The 20,999-nt window shown below is 41.6% G+C and overlaps 1 protein-coding gene across 2 annotated transcripts; it reads right to left on the bottom strand.

Moving 5' to 3' along the window:
• Positions 1–1,018: 1,018 nt before the first annotated feature.
• Positions 1,019–20,999, bottom strand: scin (scinderin). 2 transcript variants are annotated; one of them, XM_041954835.1, is made up of 16 exons: positions 20,709–20,999; positions 13,450–13,604; positions 12,510–12,671; positions 12,239–12,388; positions 11,541–11,633; positions 10,486–10,618; positions 10,270–10,358; positions 9,841–10,056; positions 8,690–8,811; positions 7,789–7,879; positions 6,698–6,868; positions 6,404–6,581; positions 3,089–3,210; positions 2,613–2,690; positions 2,472–2,532; positions 1,019–1,261 (listed from the first exon to the last, which is right to left on the bottom strand). In XM_041954835.1, the coding sequence occupies exons 1-16, from the start codon at positions 20,899–20,901 to the stop codon at positions 1,098–1,100; spliced, it is 2,178 nt and encodes a 725-aa protein (XP_041810769.1). In that variant the 5' UTR covers positions 20,902–20,999; the 3' UTR covers positions 1,019–1,097. The 2 variants fall into 2 exon arrangements, with proteins under 2 accessions (XP_041810769.1, XP_041810770.1); XM_041954836.1 differs by lacking the exons at positions 1,019–1,261; positions 2,472–2,532; positions 2,613–2,690; positions 3,089–3,210 and adding an exon at positions 5,701–5,859.

Below are 20,999 nucleotides of genomic sequence, written 5' to 3'. Positions count from 1 at the left end.
TGTATTGATGAATCCATGCTGCTGTCTGTGCTGCTTAAATAGCAGACAGACATTTTCTCTCAGTCCTGCCCGTCTGTCAGTTCAATGTTGAATCTATATGTTCTCTAAAGTCTTCTCTGTCTTCTTCTACCCTTCTTCCTATAAAATACACCTCCAGAAAAAAAGGCTGTGTAAGAAAACATTTTAGCAACAGTGTCTGTTAGGTGGTGTACATCCTGTGTGGGTGTTGGTTGGTGGTGTGGAGTCATGGGCCATCCCACCTGTTAAAAATTAACGAATCACCAACTGGATTACACAGCAGTTACATGTGCTTCATAGATCTAGCTGTTGACTAATACACGAATAATCACTTCAAAGGCCCTCAACATTATGGTCTGCTATAAACTATTTATTATGTGCTTTTAAATGTTAAAGGGAGGTGTTCCCCAAACAGAACTTTGACTGTCTGATAGGATTTTAGTTTTACTTTGTCTAAAACAGGACATAAACGGTTCCGCAGAAATAACTGACAGAAAGCCAGTTATTTCCTTTCTTTCCAAAAGAGAGATGAGAAGCTCACATGATTACAAACGAGCTACAATATTTCTAACAGCAATTTAAAGACCAGCGGTTCCCAAACGTTTCAGTGTGGTTCAGTCAATTCAGTTGTGTGTGTGTGTTATGTGCTGTGTGTGTCTAGGTCACTCACTGTCCCTCAGGTTGTGGCTAGGATTGTCTTTAACTGTGAGAATGCATTAAAGTAAATGTTCTTTGTTTCACATTGCAGGAAGAAGTGCACCTCTGTCTCAGCTTCACCTATCGAGTTGTCCAAACTTCTTCTGTCGTGTCCCCACTCAGACACCAAATGTCCACAGTTTGGGCACCGCTAAGACACACACATTAACAGGTGCAGTATTTCACCAAGTTGTCAGTGTAAAAGTTGTGTCTACATGCGGGTTGAGCGCCACCGTGTGGTAAAAGAAAAGTACAATCACAATTTCCAAAAAAAAAAAAAAAAGCCATAGGAAACACATTTATCAAGCATACAGAATTTATTTCCTTGATCACACATATAAAGAGAATATTCACTTTGTCCTGCATTAATATATGTATATAATCTAAAGACGCATGGACTTCATGCTCCTGGCGACAGGGTCCCAGTGGGAGGGGTCCCAGGCGAGGAACCAGCCTGTGAAAGTGGGGGGTTCGTGGCCCTGTTTCACCACCACCACAGGAGTCTGCTTGTCCCGGCTGCTCGGGTCAGTCTCTATGTACTGTTTGGCTGCAGAGGAGACAAACAGGCAGTGTTTCCCTGAGAACAATTTCACATGTTGGCAGCGACCTCATGTGGCAGGAAGAGGTAACTGTTTTTACACCTGTGCTGATGTGTTGTGATGTTCAACTAAAATACACAAAGGGCTAATCCAAATCTGTTTGTGGGCCCAGACCCTGAGCTCGCACACTTCCCCACAGACCAGGGATTGTAAATCCATGTTGCTGACAGCTGACTGTAACACAGTATGATAAACCCATGGGTGCAGGCAGCTTGGTGGCTCAGTGGTTTTCACTGTTTCCCTTTCTCCTACAATATATTTATACTCCTTCTTTGCTTTAGCAAATATGTGTTAGAGGAAACACAACTGCTGTTTGTTTATGTACACTGACAACATATTTTGTGTGACATTTGTTTACTAGACAGAAGCAGAGCAGGGGTCCAGTGATGTGTACCTGTGTTGTTAGGTTTACTCAAACACTTGGTTGTCATGGAGGAAAGATTGTGGTTGTGGTTGCAATTTAATGTGTGTTTCCATTCACCAGTGTTATGTGGATGGTAGGGGTTGGGAACAGTTGATGCTAATTCTCCAGCCAGGTTCCACTAAATCTTTGCGAAGAAGACGATACAATGATGTGATGGAGAGAGCGCCAGTCAAAGGACAACATGAACAACATGATAGAATGTTTCACTGTGAGGAAGGTGACTGTCTCCTCATCACTTCACACAGATCTTCATCTCTCCAGTGACATTTAAGTCAAATGTTTTGTCAATGTCATGATGAATTTGTTTCCACTGGGCTTCATCACATTTCTTTTATTGATAACTTTTCCATCTCAGAGTAAAGAAAACATTTCTTGTTTAGCGTATTTCTTTTTTTTCTTTTAATCTGGAGTTTCAGACTTTTTATGTGCAAATTGAAAATGTGCAGGTGAATAAAAACAATTTTTGTGTTGACTTTTTTAATATTGATCCAGAAGGTTTCAAAGCAAAGCCATGAAAACAGGTGTAGATGTAGAGGGGCATTGCAAAAATGTTCAGAGATACTAAAACATGAAGGATTAAGTATTAGTATTATTGTATATTTGCATAGGTTCAAAGAGGTTGCATCTACCTTAACTAGTGACTGATTTAACACCACTGCATTTCATACCGCTGTATGCATAAGCTGCAAAGTCTCTGCCTGTAGAGAAGGAATTACATTTTTCAAAAAGCTCACCAGATCTGACAGATTCAGTCTTCTCCACCTCGTTGGCATCTTTTCCAATCCAGACAAACACCTGCAACAGAAGAGCGCCGGGATTAGAGCGACCTCTCGGTTCGGCCCAGAGGTGATCTAACATCTGCTCCAGCTGTGTACCTGATCCCACACATCCAGCAGCATCACATCATCTTCAGCCAGGTCGTCCTGTGTGAATTCTCCAGGAACCTCCTCAATCTGCACACACGAAAACATGAGCTACATAACTGCTCCACCACATCCCATTCAGTGTTTCTCACAGATTGGACTGGGATTCCATTCCTCACACGAGGAATATAACAGTTAACTGAGGTGTTGAGATGAAATGTGTTTCAAAGGATAATGAGCACAATTAGGAATTTAAAGCAGGTAATCAAATGAAATAGAGCATCGCAGAGTCGATGCTTTGAAGATACCTAATCTAGCTGAGGGAGTGATGATAGAAGAGCTGACTCACAAATTAAGTTTTTAATATAGTTGATCAAATGTGACATAGCAGCACAAACACCCACCACCCACCTACCACGTATAGTTGGTTTAATCCAATCACAACTGTACAAAACTAAATCAGATTCTAAGGTGGATGGAATACTTACTGTGAATCTGCCAGTCTTGTTGGAGCATCCGAACAGGCGGAGCGGGTGAGTCATGGTCTGACTCTCCAGTCTTTCTGAAGTCTGGTACTCTGTCTTCCCTCCTAATGTTGCCCAGAAGTCAGCTGCAACACAAAAGACTCGCTGACATTTGAGAAAAATACACAAACTGAGGTGGACCTGTGCTGCTTGGGCACCTCCCTGAAAATCAGCAGTAAGCGTGAAGCCAGGTTCAGTGGAAACAGAGCTGTGCACTTTGTTAGACTCTGACTTCGAGTTGCAGAAGTGAGACTGTAAGAGCTGCCTTAAAACTTCAATCACTTCCACCTTGACTGCATTAAAATCTAGTTTCAGAGTTTCAAAAAAGATGAAATGTTGGAAATGACAAAACAAAAATAAAAAGTCTAATCAAAAGTTTGATTAAGTAATAATTTCTATCTTCTATGTTCTATGTTTGACTGGCAGCAGCTGGCAGAGTGCTGGCAGTGGTACACTAGAGGGAACCAGGAAGTAAACAAAAACTTGTTTGAAATGTGCCGCTGCATCAAATTCAGAATAAGCATATATGTACAAAAATCAGTGAAGCTGATGACGTTAAACATTGAATGTATTTTCTTTGTAATGTTTTCAATTGAGCATGTCAAAAGATTTTATTTATGTTTTACACAGCATCCCAACTTTTTTGGAATTGGAGTTGTAGCATAAAGCACACACGTATGTTTAATGACCACATCCTGCTCGGCCCTCTGCACTGTGCCATGCAAAACCAATGCTGGCTGAGCTTACAGGTTTATTTTGGTACCAGTTTTACTGGCTGTGTGTCATAGTTTCACCGCTGTCTTGTTGTCATGTTTGCTTTCCATTTCACCATCGGGTTTTACTGCTGACACCATCCACACTCCACCCTCTCCAGGGGGATAACATAGGATGAAAGAGAATTAGCATATCGTCACCCTTTTAAAATAATGGCCTAAGTCATTTTTTGACGAAAATTAGTTTTTGGCCTCAGTCATCTCTTGATAATACTGGCCATCTCTGCTAAAATCCCCCAAATCCCTAGTTAAAAGGATCATGCTCTATATGCCCTATAGGACAATGGCCTATGTCAAGAGGGTGACTTAGGCCATTTTATTTGTTGCCTAAGTCAACATTTTTGATTCTTTAGGATAAAACATCTGACTTAGGCAATTTAACAAGCTTTCAGGATGGAAAGTAACTGTAACTGCTGGAATGAGGAAATGTGTTCCATAAAGAAAAATATTCTGCATTCATTCTGAGGAAGGATCAGTGTGATGTTTGTGTGTCATTCAAGCATGGGAATATCAGTAGGGCTGAATATGATGTACATGTGAACAATAAAGATGAAGCAAGGAAAGATAAATCCAGTGACAAGGAGTCTGCAAACAAAGAGAAATCTGTATGGACAATGGACTTGCAAGCTGTGCTGCTGTGTCCAAAAACCCAAGCCAGCTGCCTGCATTACAAAACAAAACTGCAGGTCCACAACTTTACCCTCTTCAATTTGCATTCAAAGGAAGGGTACTGCTACATCTGGGATGTGTGTGTGTGATGGAGTGGGTGCTGATCATTGTCCATGATGGATAACAGTTTATTCAGCGTCCTCCTCTCCACCACAGTCTCAAAAGACTCAAGTCTGAGTCCAAGTACAGAGCCGTCCTTCTTGATGATCTTATCAAGTCTGTTGGTGTCGCTGGCTCTGATACTGCTGCCCCAACATACAACAGCAAAGAAGATGGCGCTGGCAACCAAAGACTGGTAGAAGATCTCCAACATTTTGCTGCACACGTTGAAGGATCTCAGTTTCCTCAGGAAGTAGAGTCTGCTCATCCCCTTCTTGTACACAGTCTCTGTGTTGGATTTCCAGTCCAGTCTGTTGTCGATCACCACTCCTCCACCTCCTCCACCACCTCCCCTTTGATCCGTAGTGGCTGTGAAGGCGTCTTCTTCCTCCTGAAGTCGATCACCATCTCTCTGGTCTTGCTGATGTTCAGCCTCAGGTGGTTCTGTTCGGACCACTCAACAAAGTTGTCTATCAGTGTCCTGTACTCCCCCTCCTCTCCCTCTCTTATACACCCGACAACAGCTGAGTCATCAGAGAACTTCTGCAGGCGACATGACTCAGAGTTGTACTTAAAGTCAGTGGTGTATAAGGTGAAGAGGAAGGGAGAAAGCACAGTCCCCTGCGGAGCTCCTGTATCACTGACCACCACATCAGACAGCCCGCTGCCCAGACGGACAAACTGTAGCCGGCCTGTCAAGTAGTCAGTAAGGAGATCACTGCGTCGTTAACACCCATCCCCCGCAGCTTCTCCCCCAATAGCAGAGGTTGAATGGTGTTGAAGGCACTGGAGAAATCAAAGAATGTGATCCTTACAGTGCCTCCTCCACCATCGAGATGCATATGGGCTCGTTGCAGCAGGTAAATGACAGCGTCTTCGACTCCTAAATGGGGCTGATAGGCAAACTGCAGAGGGTCCAGGAATGTCCTCACCTGTGGACTCAGCTGGGCTAGGACCAGTCTCTCCAGGACTTTCATCACATGGGATGTGAGGGCGACTGGTCTGTAGTCAGCTGGGTCAGATGGCCTCGGCTTCCTGGGGACTGGAACCAGGCAGGACGCCTTCCACAGCCTCTGGACTTTCTCCTGACTCAGGCTCAGGTTGAACAGATGTTCCAGTACAGGAGACAGCTGGCTAGCACAGGTCTTCAGGATCCTAGGTGTGATTCCAAACTGAATAGAACCAGCAAAGAAGCTGGAGAAGTGAGGAGAGGGGCATGCTTCCTCAGTGTTGAGTTTGCTTTTTGGAATTAAAGGACAGTTAATACTCAGGTTTCAAAAATTTGTCAAAAATAGATGTTCAAAATGGGTTAAGTTCAATAAAAAACCAACAAAGAAGACCTGGAGAAGTGAGGATAGAGACTGCCTCCTGTTACAAATTGATTTACCTGACATTTGATTAATATAACTCAGGGAAATTCCAATTTTGAGTTTGCATTGTTGAATTAAAAGACAGTTTTTGCCAGGTATAAAGTTGCCTAAGTCACAGTAGAATGTTTGGATTTTTGGCCTAAGTCAGTTTATTCTTTAATGTTACATTATTGACACACAATGATCTATGTATGTCAACAGTCATCCACTGTCAAGGCCTTTTTGTTTAAAATAATTAATAAATATCATATGCTCTGAATTTGAATAAGTTTTTTGTGTTTTCCCAAAAACTTGAAAATATGACTTAGGCCATTATTTTAATAGGGTGACGATAATATTATGCATGTAAGTCGGATGTAGATGATGACCTGGTTCATTTCCTTCCATGATGCGTTTGCTGCTGCAGATCAGCTCTTTGCTCATGTACTTAGCTCCAGTTTCCTCCTCTTCACTGGCCCCTTTACCCATCCATAGATAGCCCCGTCCATCAGCCATCTTCAGCAGGAAGGCATCGTTAGAGTTCAGACTGGCTGCACTGACGTCAACCTGAAACGTACACACAACGCGACATTTAGCCTCTTCGAACAAAAACAGACAAAACAGGCATGCTCTCAATTGAATCCCTGTAGTAACTGCAGTACATACAGCGGGGACATCCTCACCTCAGCTATTCTGGTGATGGTGCCCAGGTTCCTTCGAACCTGGAAGAGTCGGGTTGGAGGTGGAGGGGCCTGACCTCCGAGGCGGGATGTACCACTCTTAAATACAATGAGGGGTTTGGACTTGAAGAGACTCAGAAGATGGAGGGGTTCTTTACCCTGGCACACTCTGACCTGATGACACACACAAAAAAATCCTATGAAGGCCATTTCAAAGAAAACACCTAATAGAGATTTTCAGGAGGTACATGCTAGAACATGGATTTGACGATCCTTTGAAATATTCAGGATTCAACAGGGAAGATTTCCTTCTCTAACATAATTTTTACACAAATCAAAAAGTTAATTAGAGTCTGCCTACAAATGTAACAAGCAGCAGTGTCTGGCTGCTCATCTCTGTTGACCTCTCAGACTTTATTTTGTGATTGAGCGTATAATGTTATTTAGCCCTCCTGTTGTCTTCGGGTCAATTTTGACCCGTTTTCAAGTGTTTGCATATCATAACTATGGTTTTCTCTCATATAATTGCTTGAAAATGACATGGATGGTTCCATACTACACACACACGCACACACACACACACACACACACGCACACACACACACACACACACACACATTTATACTTCATGCTTTATAAACACCGGTCAATTTTGACCCGGGAGGACACGGGTGTGACTATTTGCTGCCATTAAAAAATTTTACAATATTTCAAAACAGTGTCCTGACTAAACTTTGACATATGCCAGACTGGGATAATACATCAATTTATGTGCCTCAGATCATAACCATAGTCAAAATAATCAGAATTTCTGTTTTTTTTTTTTAATCAACAATGAAGTGTAATTTTTTATAAATTACATCTATTATATCATACATTACAAAAATTTGAATTTTGATGATTATTTTATACTTCATGCTTTACAAACAGTCAAACCAGACCGGGTCGATTTGGCCCGGGAAGACAAAAGGTGCATAGTAGATGGGAAGACAATACGAGGGTTAGCTACATTAGGCAGAGGAATAGTTCATGAACAATGTCGGGCATCCATAGCATGTGCTCTTCATTTTCACTTCATGCATTTCACAGTGTACCTGAACTGCATTCCCTCCCAGTGAACGATCCAGTTCTACAGTCAGGAAGGCCGAAGCTGTCAGCTCATCCAAAGAGCAGCTGGCTCCTTGCCTACAGGCCAAAAGGAGACATGTGACAATGGTTGGTACTGGCTGTCTTTAGATGACACCACAGTAAACCTTAAAGCTGAACTGATCTGTAGCTTTTTATTAACAATGCACCAGCTGAGTATGTGTAATGTGAAAGACATTGCTGTTGTCATGGTGATTCATTTAGAAGTGTCGCCATCTCTACAGAGCTTTTGAGCCTCTTTCAGTCCACAAGTGTGCACTGCCTGCCCAGCACCAAACAGCGGTCAGACACAGTTAGTGACTAGATGGTGAACATATGGAGCATTTTGCAGCTAAAAAGACAAACATTTCCCTCAGGAGTTGTTGGAGACCAAACCATAGCTAAAATGAGTGAGAATATTGAACCTTCATCGGGTGGACACAAATTCAACTCCAAATGGATGCTACTGGATGTGAAAAAAGACATTTTTTAAGGCTGCATTATTTAATAAATGGGATATTAAACTAAAACAAGAGCTAAAAAAGGCTAAAAAGCTCAATAGACCAGAACTAGAGTTAGTGATCATCATCCACAGCTCCACCTTTCACATGACTCAATGTCATTTGATTCATTGTCATAAAAAGTATTGATTTGTAGAGCTTTGATCTCTGGTATTAGGACTAAAAAAACTTAATAGTAAACGCTTGATTTAAACATAAGAGATAGTGATCGAAGTGTTGGAACAATATGAAAATAATAATTAACATGCTGCAAATCAGGAAGCTTTGTGCAGAGCATTAGAGGAAGCGTTGTCGCAGAGGAAGTCACAGCTCTTTGCCTATGCAAATCAGTGACTGAACAGTCTCGTACCAGGTGTAGATGATCTGTCTCTTCCCATAAGTGTAGAGGATGATGTAACAGTCCCCGCCGTAGAACTGACCATAGCTCTTTGGGTGGACAGGAACACGGCCACTGCTCTCCACCCTCCAGATCTGAAAGATGGAAGCAGTGGCAACATTTTACTGCTGGAAGATGCATCACTGCTTTCTCATCGGGTTAGATATTCTTGCCTTATTAATTAAATGCCAGTTGTCAGATACTATCTGTTTTCAGAGAGTTACAATCAATGATGTACCAAGAAATCTACCTTTGTAGTAAGACACACATGTCTGTGACATACAATCAAAGCATACAAGTAAGATGATTTTATAATTTTATGATTATTTTACATAATTTGATATATTATATATTATATATATGCTTTTTTCATTTTGGGGGAGTGGACCAAGCTTTTTATGGCTAATGTGCTCACAAACAGTTGTCTGTTGGCAACATTATCATGTCCACCAGACACAACCTAATTTTCACTCTCCTGTTAGCTCTGGTTTCGTCTCCATTTGTGACCGTGTCACTAAAACCGGGTTTACACTTGAAGCTAAGGGTAAGGTTTTGATTCATAGCTGAGCGTCAGATTTCCTGCTCTGATGTCACCAAAACACTGGATGGATGTGTTGTATACAATGAGGCCATAGGCTTAGATTGCGTTCCCAGGCAGTAACTGTGTTCAATATTGTTTAATTTACTTTGTAATATAAAGCTACAATGATGAGCGCACTTACTTATATAACTGGACATCTGGGTAACCTCAGTTTCACATTCCCTCAACAATCCCCAATGTCAAAAACATAAACAGCCAAAGCTGGCCAATCACAGTTTTCTCTGTGTGGTATCTCTGTAGTTGCCTGGGGACATGCACCTATACATTTCTGAGAAGGTGCATGATAGCTACAGCAGCTTTGTGTAGGCTTTGTAACTCCACCATCACCTCTGAATGGAGAACTATAAATCCACCTTAAGAGTGACACCTTTCTGGTGAAGTCGTTGGAAATACGTACTTCTTGCCCCAAAGAGTCTTGAGCTGTTTGTGACTGGAAGTCATTGCAGCTATTTGTTCATCACTACATCACTGAATGTAACTGTGGCAACAACACAACATATAGCCTGTGTGTGTCTTCAGTCACCTGTGTGTCTCCGCTACCATCATCCACCATGTTGTACTGGGCTGCCATGTGGTGGGACTCATGGAGCTTGGAGGCGTCAAACTTCACCTGCTGGATCCTCGCAATCCTCTCAGTGACAAACACTTTCCCCAAACCCACACTCTGGTCCTTGTCCTTCCAGCCCGGGAAGAACTGCTTGAACATGGGAGTCTCTCCTCCCTCTGGCAACACCTGGATCTGCAGAACCATCAGAAGCCACAGTATCACCACTGGCACCGCTTCGATTTTTACAGAACAGTCACATATTTTTGCTCTATGAGAGAACGACATTAAATAATACTGAAACATATTTGACAGCAGTTCCCAGGTTTTATTCCACCCAAAAAACTAAAACACAGGCCTTTTTAAGAATATAAAGAACACAGAAGAAAAGTGAAAATGAAAGTAAACCTGCGTGTTTGCTGGGTAACCCATCTGTTTGATGAATCCCTCAGCAGTTTTCATGGCCTCCTTTCTTTCACTGGGGTTGGCGTTATGTCCTGTTGGTGATAAATGACATGACAAGGATGTTGATATGAGAAACCTGCACAGCCTGCTGCGCAGTCACAAAGACGATTAAGTGTTCAAAACAAAGGCTGAAACTCTCAAGCGCTGCTGTCTAATTACCTTTCCACACAAATATCATCTTGTTTTTGCCGTGATCCAGGATGAAGCATTCATCAGAGAGCAGGTCACTCTGGAGGAATGGGTTTTCCTCCTTCACAACGGTCACTTTCATGGATCCTGACGCATCAGATACCTGGTGACAGACAAACACACAAATCAGCTGGCAACTGTAACAAAAAGCATTGATACAACAGGCCTCATGCAACAAAAACTTGAATGAATATTTAAAAAAAAAACATTTGGTTTTAAGTGCCCTTTGAAAGATCTTGTTCACCAATTTTGGTACATTGAACAAGTCATGTACAAATGATCTGACTTTCTTCACTGACTGAAGAATTGGCCTGTCCACATCCACACATGGCAACATTTTGCTGCAAACCCACTTCTTTCCAATTGAATCCCCACAATTAATCAATTCACTAACAGGGGTGAAGTGAATCTGCAAATATTTTGCATCAAGCTGGGTGAACTTTGACCTATGAATTTGTTCTGCTGACCAATAGTAAACCATGCTGACAGTGCTGAACTTTGAGGGAATGGAGAGCCGGAAAGTCCAAAATGAAGGAAGCTATCATAGCTTATTAGCTGTGTTTCACCATTCAGAGTATTAACTGCTCCACTGCTCAGTCAACTTATTGTTCTGTAACGGATGCATCTCACAAGTTAGCAAGCTAAGTAGCAAGGAGAGCTTTTCCCCTCTTCAATACAACTCTTTATTGAATGGAATAATGCATCATTAGAGGCTTGTGTCAAATCATCAACAATAGCATTAAGTTAACTTATTTACTCAGCTACACAACATTTATCTACCATGTGATAAATTGCATGAGATTCTGTGTCTCATCTGATGTGATGGGACGAATCAATAAAGCTTCCCTGGCAAGTAGAATCATTTTATTTATGTTTTTATCACTTCCAGCTAAGTGAGCCATCTGGCCAGTCTTCCCAAAGATGTCTTGTGTTCAACCAGTGTTCATTGTCTCTGTTTCTCTGTTTCAGACATTAGTTAATGGAATCACTGGTATTGTGTGATGGTGCAGATGCTGAAGGCCTACCATGTACAGTTTAGCCATTTTCCTGTTGGACACGTCGGCCTCTGTATCCTCGTCATCGTGTCCCTCTGATAACTTTGGCTTGACTCCAAGGACCTGTTAGTGTGGAAAAACCAAATTACAAGCCATTAATGCATCCAGTAATTCAGGCTATCAAGTTAAGCCGCAATTACACAGAACAACATAACAGCACACATTTCCATCAGCAGGAAATTGGAGTGTATTGAAGTATACCAAAAGCCACTATGAACACTTGTGGTGATGTAAAACAATCAGTGCCTCTGTCAGCAAAATATCTTGACAACATCTATCCTGATTGCTGCAAATTACGGTCTTGTAGGAGTCACTGGGATTAAAAAGACCAGTAACCTCCTCTTCCTGGCTGCACACCTTTGTGGCCATTTGTTCACACCAAACGTTTCCAGAAACAAGCATGTCTATGAACGCACTACAATCAAGCTTTAGTGCATTATGTCCTCATGTTCATGTTTGGTTAGCTACAGTATAGATACTGATATTCATGCTCCCCAGAGGACAGTTCCTATTAACTTTTGGTAACCCCAGTGTTCATTTTATTATCGTCCAGAACAATAATACAGCAAAGAAAAACAATTCTGAAAATCTGACCTTTCATGTGAAACACTCATCGATAAAAAGTTGGATATGGAAAATGACTTTTGACAGAATGAGTTAAGACTCACATCAGTTAAACTGGGCGGTTCACTTCCCTCTTCTACAACCACCAGTTCCGCTCGTGCATTTCTCTCGTTGTCACGGATACCTCTGGCCACTTGTGCAGCCTTCAGTCGCTCAAACTTGTTACACTTGGATCCACACCACTGATAGATCTTCTATAGATGAACACACAGCCAGAGACAGACTCACTCTCAGCATATAAACATGTCTATTGACAATCCAGTTTGATTACCCCTCCCTCTGCTAACATACAACAAGAAAAGGCTGTGTGCTTACATCTCCAAGGTCGACAATGAAACAGTCCCCACTGTTGAAGCTGGACCAGCTGAGAGGGACCTGGGTAGCCCTGACAACCCGCCGGCCCTTGATGTGGAGCAGTCTCTGTGCTGAGAGGTCATTGGTGACCACATGGTGGAAACCCGAGGCCACACCTCCTGTCTGAGGGGCAGAGAACACTGTCAACCTTCTTCCATTCCTCTGTTTACTTTAGCCTCCAACAGCTTCTTCCGTCCCATGAGTCACTGCTCTCCGTCGCCAAGTATAATGTTGCAACAGGATTCATGGAAAAAACTGCTGTCATTAAGTCAAGATTCAAAATGCAGTTCAAAAAAACAATATGTTTTCCACACATGCTGCATGCCAGTGACAAATTCAGTTTAACAGCTGTCTATAAACACCCAGTGTAGCACTGATCATGAAATCAGTTAACACTGTCGCACCATGGCAGAGCTGCACCTCAGTGACTGGGTTAGATCTGCTTTTTTTCTGTTCAAAATGGTTGTCTGGTGTAAGATGTCTCAGCAAATACTGGTCAGATTGTAATGAAATAAGCTGTGAATATTCATGATCCCTGGAGGGTGATTCTTTTTATCCGTCTGGTTACTATCTGACTTTTCTTCAACAGTCAGACAAAACTTTCCACCTATACATAAGAAATATGAAAACGTAATGGACAGACTGCCTTGAAATTAGAAATAGAAATTACATTTATGCTCCCCAGAGGATGAACCCTTTCATTTTGGAATTTCTATTATCTCTCCCCTAGCACCTTCCAAAATGTCCTAAATAAGGCCAAAATGTCAACTTAACACACGTTAACACACTAGATTAACTGGCTGATGCCATAAAATATGCTGAACTATTTCATGCTTCCAAGAAGATGAGCACACAGGCCAGCTGATTCCATTTTCAGACTAGTAATGAATTTGATCCATACTTTGTAAGTGATCCCTCCCTTGAAGTAGCTGGTGAAGGCTGTTGACTCAGCCCCCTGCAGTTCTCTGTACTGGACCGGCTTTCCACCCAGGTAGTCATCCAGTTGCACGGTAAAGATGGCAGCAGAGGCACTCTCATCCTGAGTGCACTCCTTTCCTTTAAAGAACGTACACAGGTTCAATAAATGCTCAAAGTACGCTGGGAAATTCTGGATGTATTCATTCTTGTTGTTCATGAATGTCCATGTTCATGTTCATGAAATCACAGTTTTTCAAGAGTGCATAAACATGATGAAGCCCAGGACAGGGAGAGAAATGTGGCAGAGATGACAGGATTGAAACATTGCTCAAAGTTGTGTCTAAAATAAACTAACTTTAATCACTAAATTAAGTTAACCATAAATAAATGTGTCAGTTGGTTTCCACAGCTAAACACAAGATTGCTGTAAACCACAGCCTTGAGGACAACATGGAAAAAGTGCATGTTGTCTCTACAGTGTCAGTCCAAATGTCTTGTGACTTGAGTCAGAAGTTAGTCACTGAGCAGAGGCTCAGCTTATTAGCCCTCTGGAGTCTGTCTGCTCATCAGTGAAAACGCTAAGCATGTTTTATTTCTAACATATTGGAGAAAACAGTTGGAAGTGCTGGTGTGAGGCTGAAAATTTGAACACTGTGAATCACTGTCAATATTTACATGATTTAAAATGACATACTATAGACTTGAATGAAAAAGGCAAATGTTGGAATAAAACCACTTTCCATATAAATAGACTGTATTCTAGTTTAATTTCTTAAACCTGCATTCGTGTGTATACTGTAAGTGAAATGATGTCTTGCAATCTGAAAACATGAAGTCAGGTGTTGGCCTGGTAAAATTCTGTTAAAAAACAGTACAACCGTTGCCAGGCAGGGATACAGTGCCTGTTGGATGTGTTTTTCTTCCTCTTGCTTTTCTTTCTCTCTTCTTTTTCTTTTCTTTTTCTCTCTTTCTCTCTTCCTTCCTTCAGATGTGGAGCTGGCCTCCCAATAAAAAGAGCACGCCTAAAAAGGCCTCAGTCCTAGTGGAAATGGGCACACATGTAAAAGCTTTATTTCCACTCTCTCCATTTGCCATCATTTCCAGTGCCTGGAAACTGTTCGCATATTGACGGTGCACTTTGTTCATGAGAAAAGTGGCAAAGAAGTGCTGTTTAAGTGATGTTAAGTGATCAATAAAGTGTTATCTAATCTAATCTAATCTAATGTGCAACACGTCCTCACACCTTAACAACAGAATAGGTCATTTTCCAAAGCATCCCAAAACAGCACGTGGTTAACATTGCTGCATTTTGGTTACGTCATGGTAACGATGACAAACATTATACCACATAATTTTGGGAAATTATGTGGTATAATTTAGTGAAATGGCAGCAGTTTGGTTCATTTTACTTTAAGCAACAAAACTACTTGATTAAGTTCAAGGAAAGATCCTGGTTTGGGATAAAATAAGTACATAAATCGATGTTGACTGTTGGTTTCTCACAGGACATGCTTGTTGAAACTACCCACCCACCTAACAATAAATGTAAATATGGGTCATAACAAGCTGCTTGCACAGATGACCTATATAGGGTATTTTGGGGCGTTATTACATGCAACTGTTTTGAATTTAGATTTACAGCACCTGTCCTGTGGTAATATCTCAATCAATCAATATTAGACAGCAGACAGATCATCATTGATTAAATTAGACAGCTCATAATGACCTTTCAAGTGCTTTGAAACTCAGCATCAAATGAACAGTTCACTAAGAGGGAAGTAATGTCTTGGATGTAAATAAAAATGATCATCACTCATGTATAATTTCAAATTAAGTTCACAAATGCATATTTGAGTGGCATTTTGCAGAACACAATGTAGATTTCACAATCAGTGAAGCTGACAAACAAATAATGTTTTACTGTAATGCTACCCACAAACCAGAGACAGACATTCTGCACATTCTTCGTTCATAAATACCACGTTATGTGTGGGACAAAGCATACGAACGGCTTTTCTGCATGCACATCGTGTATGCATTTGGCCCCATAGGTTCCAGGTTATGTTTTAGATTTGAAAGACCTTCATCATTTCATTGAATTAGTAAAATGACATCTATATCATTCATTTGAAGCGTCATGACACAAAAATTGCCCCATACAGAGAGGTCACAATGCAAGAAAATAGCAGCATCAGAATCTGATGTTGTAACTGATGGTTTCACTACAGTGACTGTCAGTGAGGGACAGCAGAGTCAGCACAAAGCTCAGCTGTTTTCATCATTCTACATTTACACAAACTGCCAGAAAAGTATTTGTGACAGGAATGGGTGAGCGATGTGAGATGTCCTTTGTTATGTACAGTATAATGGTTAATGATTAATGATCAATGACAATGGGCTTTCAGGAATGGATCAGCCATGTGAGATGACCTTTGGTATGTACAGTATAATATAATGTAACAGTATAATGATTAATGATTCATGATAATGGGCTTTCAGAAAGAGGCAAGAACAAGCAGACATCTTAGTCGTATTGACTTTCTACTCTCACAGGAAATGGAAAATTTCAGCGCTGCAGGAAGGAAGTGTGCTAGAGACCACATTTTACAGTGTTGTGGGCACAATGTGTGCACTTGCTGTTGCTCATTGGTAGCATTTTTCTAAGTGCTTCTAAAGGCAAGCAGACTTGCTTGAGGTTCGAGAAGACGTTTCACTCCTCATCAAGAGGCTTCTTCGGTTCTGACTGGTGGAGGGTAACAGGTACTTATCTTTTTGCGGCATCGTTCAAACCTTGGCAGTCATTCAGGTCATGATTGCTTCATGCTTCATCGAGTCGTTAGGGTCACGTGGATCATGCTGTTAAGTTGCCTAGGGACGGATCTCAGAACTGCATTTTTAAGTGGCTGATAAGTGGTGTTGTAGACCACCTCCTCCTCCAAACCACTGGCCAAAATATGTACATTATTGTCCTCAATGAGTGTCCCTTGTCCTTCAGGTGTAGGTGGACGGCTGAGTCTTGACCTGAGGTGTTGGCTCTCCTGCGTTGTGCCATGTGCTTGTGAAGCGGCTGTTTTGTTTCCCCAGTGTACAACCCTGTGCATTCCTTGCTGCATTGCACTGCTCATGCCTGGGTGTTTTTTATTTACGAGCTTCTGCCTCAGGGTGTTACTGGGCTAGAAGTGCAGAGGATTGTGATGTTTTGTCAGATACTTCCGCAGTGCAAGGGGTGATGATGTTCTTCTGTTTATGGTCCTTTTCCACTCTTTCTGTTCTGTGTCTTGTCTTGATGAAGACCCAGTTTGGGTAATCAAGTGCTTCCCTGATGTGTTTCTGCTCCTTCTCCTTTCCTTCTGTCCTTGTGGACATGTTCTGAGCCTGATGGTGTCGGGTTCTGATAACCTCCAGCTTATGCTCCAGTGGGTGGTGAGGATCAAAGAGTAAATATTGATCTGCGCGTGGGTTTTCTCTATACTTCGATGTTAAGGCTTCTGTCATCTTCAGTGTGTACTGTGCAATCCAACAAGGCCAGAATGAACTCGTTGTGAAGTAATCAGCTATGTGCAGTTATACTTTGATTTTACTGTGACATCCACATTGTTACTGCAGATCTTATCATCTGTCGCTGATGGACTGTCCAACAGATGATGACTGAATTAACCACGGAGCAAATGGATACAAGCTTATCATGCTATCAAGTTGAGCAAGCTACCATTCATTGTAATCAGGTGTACTGAAAGGGTCGCTATCTTTGACAACAAATCTAAAAAGCTAAAATAAACGAACGGCAAGAACTGCAGCTAATTGGAGGTAAATGTAGACCAACTGACACAACTATTCAGTGTTGTTCACATTAGCTCACTGCAATTAGCATCTAACTAACTATTATGTTACGGTAAACATTAATGAAAGCTGGTTTTGCCCAAGAAGGATCATTTTGTTGGTTGAACAGATACAAATACCGACATCTCTCTGCACCTCTGCCAACGTGTTTGTGCTAACAGATTAGTTTCCCACTGAGCCTGTTTGGTGTTTTCTCTTACATGCTGTGTAATCACATCTCACATTTCCTGAACTGAATAGGTCTCATAGTACCATTTTTCTGTTGTATTCTGTTCTGGGGCACATACAGATTATAGCCTTCACACAGGTCATTCAAAATTAATCAGTACTTCCTCTTCACTAGAAGAAAATGAGCTCTGACAGCAAACAGAGAGTGAGAACAGCCCTCACATCAGCACATTACTGTTCAGGCTCAGGACTATCTAAAGACTGTCAGTAAGGAACTTGTCCATGTGCCTGTGCTTTAAAGGTACGCTATGCAGGAAGTGGTGGTTCCTGTTTGTAAACACAATGTTTAAGCTTGGCTCCTCTTCCTCAGCTCAACACCACCAGAAGCACACACCTCTGCCCCTGATCGCAGATGCCAGAACACACCTGCAGCATCACATACCTACATTTACAAACCTCAATGTACAATTTCACAAAACTGCCACGAGCGCTGAGTCTCCAACCATCAGCTGACTACACTGGTTTGGGCTGTTGTGTCTTAGACAGAAAATGATTCAGAGCTCAAACTCAGCACTTTGCAACACCTCATGCTTCTCTTGTAGCCTAGCTAACCGCTAGCACCTACCTGTCCAACAGAAAACAGGCTAACTCTGTGTAGCTCCTCAGTCCCATCCTCTCCTTCAGTGCTCGGTCAAACCCAGATTCACTTTGTCCGCTTGGCATTTTGCCTCGCTATGTTTGCATTTATTTGACACTGTGTCCACCATTTTCATACCTTCCTCCTGGATGTGTACTGCTCATGGTCTAGCACCTGCTTGCTACCTTTTCCTAAAGTCCCAGCCTCACCTGTGCGCTGTTATTGGCTGAGGGCTGCCCAACCGTTGCCCAAAGGTTGCAGCCCAGAAACATCCTGAATACAGCAAAGTGAGAAAATGCAGGCAGAGGGCAGGGTCTCTGCAGACACACACACTGCCACACAGTGCTAGTGCTGATGACGAGAGATTACTTGTATGAGTCTTTTGGAAAATCCTGTGGAGTATATATTGAACCACTTTCGATGAACTGGCAGAACTTGATTCAGTGTTTCTGAAGAACCAAAACACACACGATGCACACACATGTATGGGGTCATGTAGCAGAAGGGTTGCTTTACCCAATTTATGAAAGAAAAACACATTTTCTCACTTCCCCATACTTGTACGTGACAGATAGTTTTGTTTTTATGAGTCACGGTTTTGAAATGTGTCTGTAGGATTTCTGCCTCCAAACTAATACAATGGAAGGAAATGGAGATGTGTTAGCACCAAATAGAACCAAAGTATCTCTGAATGTGGCCAAATAAAACCAAAACTTTCTCTTTAGATACAACTGAAGGCAAGAGAAACAATATATTTGGTTTTTGTTCATTTTATTTGTAATCTAAAACAGTTGGGCTGGTGTGGGAGGCAAAATGGAAAAACTGACTTAAATTGTGACTGAATGGGAAAGTTGAAGACGTTGCACGCTTGCTTTCCATCTTTCTACATTAAAGACTTAATTCTTCCTTCGCACTGAACTTGACACTGGATCTAAATAGTGCTCTGCAGGATTTTCTAATATGAATTCGAAAAATTGAATTGAATTTAGCTTAATTAATAGGGATAGCGGGATGTTTTTCTTAAGGTCAATAAATCTCATAAAAAGACCAAAACCAATGATGTGTTAGCCTCAGTGTTTTATGACTTCCCTACACCCTGTGGCTCTCAGCTCTGAGCTGAAGATGTAAACCTTTAAATACCACTAACGAATACATATTGTTTCAGGAAAAAAAAGCCTGAAATGGCTCGTCACGGTTGTTTTTACCAAAAGTGATCCAAACAGCATTGTTAGGAACTATTCTCAGCAGCAGACTAATCCACATTTGGTGCTCTAGTGAGTATTTGGGGCAGCAGGACGGTGTTTGTGATTGATTCAAAATAAACTGAAGCTTCACAGTAACAGTGGACAGGGCAGGGCAGGGCTCTGCAAAAAATATCACAAACTTTAATACTGCTTCATGTTGACAAAACTTTTGTATTACTTCACCTTTGACCCTAGATGCATTAATGGGTCTGTTTTTTGGTGACACTTTTATGACAAAAATATTCCATCATTTCATATTCCAAGTATTTTTCAAAAATTGTATTTCACTATCCCCCAGTTCAAGTTTTTCCACTACTTCTTTTTAAAGAAAAGTAAGTTTTTGTATGATTACCCAAACATGTCCTGTATGCATTTCTACGTAACCATATAGGAAGTGTTCAAGCTTCACTGTTTTTATGCAGCATACAGAGTATTTACTGTGGACCTGGCATCACCAAAGATCAAAGACGCTGCATGAGGAGAACTAAAACTGTGTTCCCTCTCAGAGTCAATACTCTGACGTACACTTCGTGAGGATATCTCTGATGTCCTACATGTGTAAATGTCCAAAAAGTCATTTAGAAATCACAGAAAACGGAGAAGAATCATCACGTTTTTAAGTTTTTCTGAAGTATCAAATGTGTGCCAATTGGCCAAACTGTACAGACAGTTAACATAATACAGTTATTCAAATCTCTTACATAATGTCTTACAATTTTGCATCTCTTCATTGTGAGTGTTAGGCTGCTAGATAGACAGCTGAAATGATCAACATAACATATATTTATTATGAGTAATCATTCATTTTGCAAGGAGTCATTTTTGACCTACTTAGGAGAGAGTGTAGATTCCAATAACCTATGCCTCTAAGGGCTCATACACTTTTACTTAAGTGCTTATTTTCATGTGGACACACTATAAAAACAGCTTGTAGGATAATTGTCAGGCTGTCGTTATGTCACTGACTGATTGCATGCCAAAGATCGTGAGCTGAGTAAGAAGTCAGACTGGAAAAGTTGACAAGAGGCATGCTGCTGCACAACTTTTTTATGTAGAGATGCTGTTGATATTTAATCTCAACACCAGTTATGAACTTTGATAACTACAAAACACCGCACTCTGACTGCAGCATTGTAGCATGTTACACTATGTCTCCATTGAGAGAGTTTCATTAGAATCTGATGTGATATATATGTATACAGTACTGTATATCTGTCACCCTCGCCGACTTACACCACAGTCCTGATGACTCTGAATGTCATTACATCCACTTATCCACTCATTTCCTTTATTTTAAGTAAGCCAGGAGGGGGGTGGACCCACTAAAGACGGTCCAGGGCTTTACTCACTTACCCAGCCAGAAGTGCAGGTGGTAGAAGAAGCTGTCCCTCTGTTTGACAGTGTAGAGAGTCACATAAGCATCTCCAGTGTAAAAGTTCCCATGTAAACTCTGTGGCACAGGGACCAGCTCCAGATTCTCGATCCTCCAGATCTGCAGGCCTGCTGTCTTGCCTGCATTGGTGAACTCTTTGTGGTGGAGCACCATGTCTGCTGCTGCTCTCCTGGAGATGAGTGAGGAGGTGAGAGTACGGTGGGATGAAGCACACTGCTGCTCTGTTCCCGACGCCTGACTGACTGACTGAG

Source organism: Chelmon rostratus, chromosome 16 (assembly GCF_017976325.1).
Source record: "Chelmon rostratus isolate fCheRos1 chromosome 16, fCheRos1.pri, whole genome shotgun sequence".
Classification (NCBI taxonomy): domain Eukaryota; kingdom Metazoa; phylum Chordata; class Actinopteri; order Chaetodontiformes; family Chaetodontidae; genus Chelmon; species Chelmon rostratus.
The sequence above is the reverse complement of the archived record's forward strand: the minus strand, read 5'-3'. Positions and strand labels throughout refer to the sequence as shown.